Below are 10,072 nucleotides of genomic sequence, written 5' to 3'. Positions count from 1 at the left end.
TATATATATATATATATGTACATATATATATATATATACATATATATATATATACAATGCTTAAATGAATCTTTGAATTAAAGATTCAAAATCTCATTCTTTCCAGATTTAAATTGAAAGAAGACCATAAAATCCTATTATTGCATTACAATACATGTAAAATACAAGGCAAATAAACTTTTTATTTCTGTAACAGATCTAGATTTGCACACTCTTTAATTTTTCAATCCCTCTTTCCTCTGTAGTTGAAAAGAAAATAAATATCAGAAAAGAGAAACATTTAGAAAACATTTTAATACTCTTTTAGACAATGAAAATGAAGAAGAAAACATTTTGATCAGAAAATATAAAGACTATTTTGTTACTTTCCACCTTAAAGGATCGTCTGCAAAATGTTTCTTTTTACAAGTCAGATCTGTCTCTCTGGACAACTAATGCACTAAGTGAAAGCCTCTCAATCATATCCAGTTCTTGGTGATTGATTATGATAATGACTCTGTGTGCTGATTGGGGGATCAGTGGGGGTGGAAACAGTTCCTAATGAACACATCTGCTTTTATTGAATCAGCCGATCACTCTTTTTGCATTTGAACTCCCTGATCAAAGAAATCCCTACAAAACATCTAGATGCAAAACAATGGATTTAACTAAGATATAGCAACGCCTTTAATAAGATGCAAAGAAGAAATTCTGTTATATTTACATTTCATTTTTACCATTCTAACTGACCAAATACAGGAAATAGTTAAATATCTGAAAGGGAAAATACAAAATGAATTTTTAGGCAATACATTTAATGATTTCATTTGCTGATAAGGTATTTTAGAAAATCTGGATGCCTGTTGTGTGACAGCAAATATTCCAATTTTTTTTATTCTCCCTGTACTTCAACATTAAAGGCATATATATTGGTGATCAATAATTCATCTATAAAGCGTCACATTTCTCATGAGCTCTCATTGTTAGTTCCACACCAACAATTGACATCAAACATGAAGCACAGAAGCACATTAAGAACTCAACACAGTTACCATCGTCTAAGTTTTTCTCAGTGACCTAATCAAAAATGACAGATCCTGCCAGGACGATTATTTTATTCCTGCATTACATTTGATCCTTTCTTTTGATCCATATAAAAACACCCAGAGAGACTCTTAATTGCAGTAAAGGTAATGAGACATGCAGTGCTGAGCAGTGTCCTTCCAGCTGAATAGAAAATGCAAAACCAGCACAGTGTTCCTGCTCAGACTGAACCGGACGCTACCATCGATCAGGATGGCAGCTTACCTAAAATAAAGCAGGAGCAGGAATAATTTAATATCTGCTTCTTCTTTGCTTTCCTAAAATATCAGATTACAAAAGATTAAAAGAGAACCAACACATCTAACACAGCCAGCTCATGGAGCATATGGCAATGGTGGTTGTTTTAAAGAGGGTTGACCTAATGATCAATCAATCCACTGCACCACTTATTTGAGGCCTATCAAGTGGGTCTAGTTTCGAACAGATTTACAGATAAACTGGATGGTAGGGTAGCAGTGGGATGAATAAAAGAATATTATTTTTTAAGTAGGTGAGTATTCATATTTGACACTTTTTTCAAATAAATATTATACATTACCATCAAAAGTGCTTTTAAAAAAAAAAAAAATCAGAAAGTCAAGCATCCTTAATCGAGTTGAGGTATAGAAACAATTCCAAGGCTTCATGATTTTCTTCACTTAAAGCAAAACTAATGAGAAATCTAAAGCTAAGGCATGGGATATCCAGCAAGAATAGACAGAGGAGCCCCTGTGAAGTGTAAGTGCTTCACACTAGCATTGTTGTGGATTCTCCATCCTGCGTTTGCTTCTCTCTATGCTGTTCCCTGACAAGTGAAAGTATGAAATGATTAAGGATTATGTAAAAACTGAAGTATATTAAGATTTTGGACTATTTTTTCTTCATAAGCATGGATTGTTCTCCTCCAAATGGCTAAGCAAGGGATTCAGTGTTTGCTAATAGACTTTTGGTTGGTATTTTGGGGTAAACCTACTTTTCTGGCATTCAGATTGATGAGAAGCTGCTTCTCTAAAAGGTTAAAATTGATTAAACTAATTTATTATAAAGTAATTATTTTCTTATGGATTATACAGCATCCCCCCACACACAATGCCACTCTAAATGCATAAAGTGTAAGCATTTTTTTTTGTTTTTTGTTGATGGTTTTACTCATTGGTACTCTTAAGAATTTACTAAAACAAAGGTGCTTGCTTGGTGTTTATCAGAATTTTAAAGAATGTCAATCTGGTAATCCATAGCAATATATTTGCTTATAGCTTCTAGACAGGATGAGGACCCAAGTTTATTTTGCTAAAACAGTAAAAGCCAACAAAGCAAAATCTTTAGGGCTGAAACAATTAATATATGTTATATGAAACAATTAATATATATAAATAATAAAATTTATCGATTATTGAAATAATTGTCAACTAATTTAGTAATCGATTAATCATTCTTGTGTTAACTAGAATACAGAGACTCTAACACATGCATTTAGCTGACAGAGCAACCCACTTAGAGCAGCATTTATATCTAAATTGTAAAAGAAATATTTAAACAGTTTGCATTGAAATTAAGAAATAATGTTTCCATCTGTCAATATGCTCTATCCAGAACTCCTCAAGTGGAAAAGTTTTGGTTTAATTAAAAAAAAAATCTTCTTTACGCAACCTTCGTCCATCAAACTAATAATCTACAGATTAATCGATTTGCAAAATATTCATTAGTTGCAGCCTTAGGAATCCCCAAAACTCACTGTTAGAGGATTGCAGTACAGGTCTGCATTTTGCAGACACTAAGTCTCCATAACAAAGATTGCATACTATTTATATGGCAAGGCTCTGTTTAGGGAGCGCACCAGGAACACAGACTTTCTGTCCAATGATCAGACATGGAGTTTGCGAAGATCTACCTCAAATATGAGCTCCAATGTTAGTTTAACGTTCCACTAACATTGGAACTTGAACTAGGAAGTAAGACTGGCATAATTTCTGAGGGGATAAAACAGATGCTAATATTGCAACTATTACAAAAATACTATTGACAATAACTGTTTTATGCTATTTTGTCCACAAAGTTTAAAACAGATAAAGCACAAAATATTGACTAATGTTGATGCAAATGGTAGCCATCTTGAATCCAGAATTTAGATGTGATATCATGAGCTTTTCAAATCACAATTCTTATTTTTTAAGGAAAATCTAAGTTTCAAACTCGGAGTTTGGAGATTTTGAATTTTGACCACAAATGGAACGCAGTGAAATCACCCCTTGCCCGTTTTACGGTATGGTGGAGGATATATGATGCCGTGGGCCTGTTGCTATCCAAAGGTGCTAGAAACCTGTTACACACTCAACAAAGACTTTGAATTGTTATTGAAAAAGATTATTTTACCCTACTTGTATTTACACATCAAAAGAAGCTCAGCTGCCAAACTCATGAAATGTCCCATTTTCAAAACTATCTGTTACATAACAAAGCCGTGAGAATTCCCAAGAGATGGCTGAAAGAATACTTTGATGTGATTTTGCTGTGGCAGCTGTGGGAGATATAATATTCCACTTCTCATAGAATATGTTGCATTCTTAAGAGTATTGAAATATCATGATGGTTGAAATTATTATTTGGTGTTCAGAGGAGAAAACTAAACCCAAATCAACAAAAAAAATCTGCCTTTTCCCACAACATTCCCAGACGGCAGACCTGAATCCTAAAGAACACCTTTTATGTTGAGCTGAAGAGAGTTTAAAAGTTTATCTTGAGAAAATTAACAATGTTGTGCTATTTGGTTCAGAATAACAAGCTATGGGATGAGACTCAGTGCAGAAGTTTCTGCAGCAAGGATACCAATAATTATCCCATCAGATTTTATACATTTATGTATTTCTTTTTTTCCTCCACTGAATATATCTATATTTATAAAAGGTATTTCAGTTGGAGATAGCATAGTAGCAGGGAAAGATAAAATATTTCTAAGGCTTTGCACCTATCTTTACCAGGGTTGTGAATATTTATCAAGGGTGGGGTTAATACATACTTTTTTATTATCTGTGTTCTTGTTACCATTAAATAGGAAGAGAACCAAATAGAATATGGTTGTATAGTGGCACACATCTCCCTTTTCATTTTAGAAAATTTAGTAGTTTTTAATTATATATATATATATTTTTTTTTTGTGTGTGTGTGACAAAACAAACAAAAAACAAAATCCTGCTGAAACAAAACTGGAATTATAGACAAAGTACAATACTGTTTTTTTTTTTTTTTTTATTCATTTTGAGAAAATATTTGGGCAGAATTTCTGCAACAAACAAGACTAGAAATAATATGAATTTGACTTTTGCTGTTAAAGATTAATTTTCAAGTCTTGGTTTCTTTATCAGATCTTAATCTCCTTTAGTCTTCATCATTTCTGCTCATCTTTGGCATTTTATGCCTTTTCTGTCCCCTCCCCCTACTCCCTTTCATGCCTGTCTTCTTTCTTTCACCAGCCTCCTACTCCCTTATCTCTCATCATGCTCCCTGTTCCCCTCCCTCCTTCAAGTTGGTGGACAGACCCTCGCCACTGGGGATCCTACGCTGCTAATTACTCCCAAATCAACTTGTGCATCCAGGCAACAGCACAACGGAGGAAGAATGGAGAGTTAGAAATGGAGGATGGGGAGGGAAAACTGAAGCCCCACTTGATTTTGTTTTAGATTGATTTCTGTATCAGTATAACCTTTTTTAAGGAAAAAAAAAATCCTACCCTTTGATTTTATAAATCTGTTGGCTGGATGAATCTACTATGCATCCAAACGTGTGAAATCCTGCTGATCATTTCCAGTGTGAGGCAGAGCCAGTCAGGGACTTCAACTGCTGCTCAGGGCCAAGGCCATGATACGCAGAGGCAATAGGTACAATGGATCTTTGTTTTTGAAGTGTCTATTTTGCTTTTTACTCTGCAAAGGCTTGAAATGTAAAAAACAAAAAAACAAAAAAGGGTATATTGAGAGTGCATATCTGAGCACAGGTAATTTGAACCCAAACTGTAACAAATATAATCTGTTTAATGTGCTGAAGGTTGCCTAGCTCCAGTAATGAGAAAGCTACGTGGAATATGGCGTTAGTGAATCTTAATCAACATATATGATTATAATAATACAGTCAGCTTAATGCTCTCTGAGGCTATATTTTTACCGTAAGTGTTGTCCTTAAATCTCTGCATTCAAACAAAGCATATCTGGACCACACCCTTTTTTCAAATAGATCCCAGTTAGATATAAAATACAAGCCAACAACAGCGATCAGCGAGTAATTATTTTGCTTTCTAGGCCATTTTTGAAGACAGAAAAACAAAATGCACTTAATAGGTTTGCATATACTGGAAAATATTTCCCATAAGTTATTGTGGTCAGAATGAGCTGTGCTTGTGTCAGTGAATACAAAAATAGATGGAAAGTAAATGATGGGATGTGATTTACTGAGGAGGCGGTTTAAATTAAAGAGAAGCATCTCAGCTGTACCTTGCTTTCTATCTACCTGAACAGCTTGCTAATGCAGCATCATTCAGTGACGGGTGGGGCTCACCAATCTCTTACATTCTTCTTATAGAAAAAGGATAGAACTGCAATCTGTGAATAATATTTTCTCACTCATCTGAGGTTTTAATAAAAGCTACAAAGGCTGTATAATATAAGAATGGTTGCATTTTAATTGCTTTTTTTTACTCTGTAAAATCTTTTCATAGACAGTTTGTTTTACATTCAATTATTTAAAAATGTGAATAATTCCATGTTAAACATTTTTTCCTGGAAATCAAGTATTAATAAATAAAGAATAAATTATTGCTCCAAGGATTGTCCTGAAAGAGACCACACCCTGCTTAATAAAAAAAAAAATACAATCAAAATCATTCCCCACATCTTAGGATTTCTAGTATTCCAGTTGGACAACTGGACCCAAACCCTGCCAGTAAAATGCTGCCAAGAGAACCAGCAGCTCCCCTCACAATAGGGAATGATGGGATCCCTGTCTTTTTTTTCTTTTCTTTTTAATCTGTCTCCCATATGTGCAGGAAATAAATCAGCATGTGTGAAATTATCAGTGCATACTCCCTTATACTTCCAATTTACCTTTGACATCAGCAGAAAAACGAGCCGAGTGTCTGGAGACAAACAGCTTGAGCTCCTGGTCCAGGTTGCAGTCAATGAGGTTGGTGTCCCATGATCGGATCCCTGCAACAGACACATACTGTACAGCAAAGGTTCTTTGATAAAACAGTCATTTAGTTAAGGCATCCTGTACAGCCTCTCCACCCACCCACCCACACACACTACTGCTGGATCATCTGCTTCTGGTTCATTGGAAAACTTGGAGTCAACATGTCTAGACTTGCAACAAATTTGGCATGAGCAACGGGATCCATAATAGGAAATATCTATAGTGCTTTTTGTGTTCTGCCCTGGGCAAATGGCAACGATGGCCTCCGTTCTGCTGACTCATAGTATCACCTCTTCTAAAGTATAAAATTATACAGGGCAATTATTTTTTCTTCTTCAAGCATATTAGTTTACAAAATGAAAGGTAATCTAACAAAGTATATTTTATTTAACAAATGAACAATTTTTTATTTGAATAAGGAATTTATTGTATGTGCAGAAGTCTTTATGTTTTTATAAAAAAAAAATAATCTAGTCAATGTTAGGATCTGTAATTAGATTTGTGGCAAAGAAAGTTTTTTGTTGAAGAAACAATTTAAGCTTGGATCCAGCTTTTGCAAATTCAACAAAAGCTAAGGCATATATTACTAAACCTAAAAGCAAATTTGGCACCTTAACCCTTAAAACACAGGTTGCCAAAGAATAATAGGCAATAGCTGTGGATTTCTGAAATTCATCAAGTCACATTTATGGAAACAAGTTAGTTTTTAGCTTTTAAGATTAAGGACAAAACGTAAAATTAAATTATCCTTTATTTGACCTTTTTTTGCTTGATATTTTTATTTGACAGTTTTATTTCCTAATTTTTGCTTGGTTTTTCAGTGAATTTGAATAGATCCTATTCAGTTTCAGCACCCTATTATGAAACCGATTGGATTAAAAAAACGTTTAGGAAATTAAAAGGGAAATTTGTTTGAGGAATGAAGGCTTGTCCACCCACATTAAAACAATAAAATTATTAAAAGTAGTTTGTGTGTAATTGATATTCCTAAAATGGTAAACTTTATACAAATATTCTCATTCCATGCAAGCTTTTCCTGTGTATCCACAGCTACTGTAAGACCCTCTATCCAATTGCAGTACCTCCCCCAGAGTTAAGATGCTCAGCTTCTAAGCAACTTTTAATAAACCATTAATGCTGCAACTAAAATTAGAAAATCAACTTAAATTCTTCCTCCCATATACAGACCTTTACACAAGTAAGAGAGTTGCTAATTTATATTATCTTAATATAATGATTCGTAATACATTCAACATAAAAATACAATGTAAGGCAAAGAAAATGCAGCTCAAAATTAAACAATCTGCTTTAATTTGTAACAACTAATTTAGGCTTTCAGCTTAGAAGCTTAAAGAATTAAGTTGAATGATTCAATTACTTGAAGTGATTCCTTAAAGTTGGAGCTACATTTTCTTTTTAGAGTGTAGGATATTCAGTTAAACTCATATCCAATAGTTTAGATGGATCTTTCCTTCCAAAATAAAATATTTAAGGAATCTAAAGCAAGTTAGACAATTAATGTACCAAATAGAATGAACGATTAAAACATTGATAAATATATAAGTAAAGTTTAATTTGATCAGAAATTCATTTTTATAGTAAACACAATCCAATTTGACTTTAATTAACCCTACAAGGCCAATTATAAGCTTACAGTGCCAAGATTTATATAACTAAAATATATATATATTTTTGGGCTGCCACTAAAGCATAATAAATTGAATATACACTCCTTAAAAGCAAATGTGTCCTTTTAAGAAGCTGTGTCATATGTTAGAAGAGCTTATTCCTCTCTAACACAACACAGGGAATGTAGTCTGAGAGGCAGGCCTCGGAAGCAACTGTATAATAATAATAATAAAACACCCCGCCCAACTCATTCCAAGGTTGGGTCCTCATCGCTTTCCGTAGGGACCGCAGTGCGGATTGGGCCACGCCCACAAGCCGGTGTAGGGATGAGAGTGCTGGATGCGGGATGAAGAGGATGATGATGGAAACATGATCTCGCATGATGGACGGGAAGGTCTGATTGATTTACAAGGAAATCAGCTCAGTCTGAGGAGACAAAGACACAAAGCGAACCCCAACCCCCCCTGCTGTCTCCTCTAGCAGTGGAGTATTGAACAAAAGACGCACCTAAATAATGCCAGAATAAGGGCATATGACCGCAGCCGCTCTGGACTTGTAGACATGGGATGCGTTAATGACGCAGTGTCCAGATTTGGTGCTGAATCATTAGGCAGCTGTCTTTAGTCTGGATGACAACAGACAGGCCAAACTGCTCAGATCATAAGAAGTGGGGAGAAGATATAATATAAAATATATATATATATATTAAAAAATAACCCCCCAATAGAAATAGACGAGAGTATTTTCTAAGTGTTGAGTCAACGCGTAATTTGCGCCGTGTGCGTAAAGTGCTGCAAATCGAACAGGTGAAAAAAAAATGTGAAGTCATGAGCTGAGCTTCACCTCACCTTTCTCTATGTCCGCAATGGCACATTTCAGGTGCTCTTCTGATATGATCTCCCCGATCACCACCAGCAGGTAGAATTTGCTGTCGTTGAAATGCTGCGATGGGCTGGAGGACGTCGGAGAAGCTCCAGCAATGTTGCTCTGGGCGCCCAAACTCTCCATTTCTGCAGGTTCTAGCAGCGTGGCCATCATCTCCTGTCTGTTTTCTACACTTATCTGAGCTTATCCTATGGATCTAACCAACAGCCTGCCCCCTCCCCCCTTTTTTTGTATTCGCCTACTCCCCGAAAAGTGCCGGACTGGTGTCCAGACCTGCGAATGGAGCGCAGATAGGAGTGGCTCTAGCTCTTTATACCGGCAGACATTGTGTCATGCTCAGTAACCGGGGAGAAGAGGGCGCCGGGATTTTATTATTTATTTTTTTTGCACACTCACTCCACAGCTGATGTCATACGCAACGAATCAAATGCCTCCGGAAGTCAGCAAGACACGTTGATGCATATATAGTCACCATGGAACTGAAGTTATCATTTGTCCCTCACATACTAACATTCCTCTGACAACAGAAAAAAAAAATGCACAGCAAAAACAAAATTTTATCTGAAGCCAGAAAATCCAAATGACAGCTACAAAAATACATATAGTTAAATATAATTTAAAAGTATCGATTCAATTCAGCTTATTTATATAGTACCAATTTATAACATATGTCATCTCAAGGCACTTTATAGTTCACCAGATCATACAGTCAAATTGATTAAAAGTTTTCTATCAAAGGAAAACCAGTTGATTCACAGGCGTAACTTTCTGATGGACTGGATATGCCCCCACCAGTAATTTCAATAGGCTTTGGCTCTCAGCAATAAGTGGGACACATTTCTAAATTTCATTTTGCTGCTTTTGAAGGAGGATAATCACTGATGTAGCTGAAAGGGGAAACATCCAATTAATCAATCTAAATTTTTCTGGATGGATTAATGGATGGATGAATGAAAAAGAAACTATGTGCATACTAGGGAGGCACAATATATTGCTGTTGGCATCAGAATCGGCTGTTATTCATCCTTTTGTAATATACATTAATGTCTAACTACCCATAAATATAAATATCAGTGTATTTTGGTTCTTTTTTGTTCTCAACAATAGGAATGCATTCAATAAATATATGTTTGGGCTCTATTTTGGGAAATACAAACCCTATTGAAAGCGTTTGTGCCAAGTACTGTAGGTCCATCAGCCGCCACTCTTAGAGTGCCCCCATCAACTTTCATCACAAAGTTACACCCTTGTGTTGATTGCATTGACTCATTGACTCGAATGCAATCCCTCACACTAAGCATGCTTGTAGCGACAG

General features: G+C 35.4%; 1 protein-coding gene across 1 annotated transcript in view; it reads right to left on the bottom strand.

Moving 5' to 3' along the window:
• The window catches only part of map1b (microtubule associated protein 1B), a 24,857-nt gene extending 15,830 nt beyond the window's left edge, over positions 1-9,027 (bottom strand). The window contains exons 1-2 of the mRNA XM_015402134.1: positions 8,721-9,027; positions 6,156-6,257 (exon numbers count right to left, since the gene is read on the bottom strand). Coding sequence (XP_015257620.1) covers positions 6,156-6,257; positions 8,721-8,910 — 292 coding nt within the window. The 5' untranslated portion in view covers positions 8,911-9,027. The remainder of the gene's footprint in view (positions 1-6,155; positions 6,258-8,720) is intronic.
• Between the last annotated feature and the right edge of the window lie 1,045 nt (positions 9,028-10,072).

Source organism: Cyprinodon variegatus, unplaced genomic scaffold (genome assembly GCF_000732505.1).
Source record: "Cyprinodon variegatus isolate N-32 unplaced genomic scaffold, C_variegatus-1.0 Scaffold1305, whole genome shotgun sequence".
NCBI lineage: Eukaryota > Metazoa > Chordata > Actinopteri > Cyprinodontiformes > Cyprinodontidae > Cyprinodon > Cyprinodon variegatus.
This window is presented reverse-complemented; position numbering and strand designations above follow the sequence as displayed.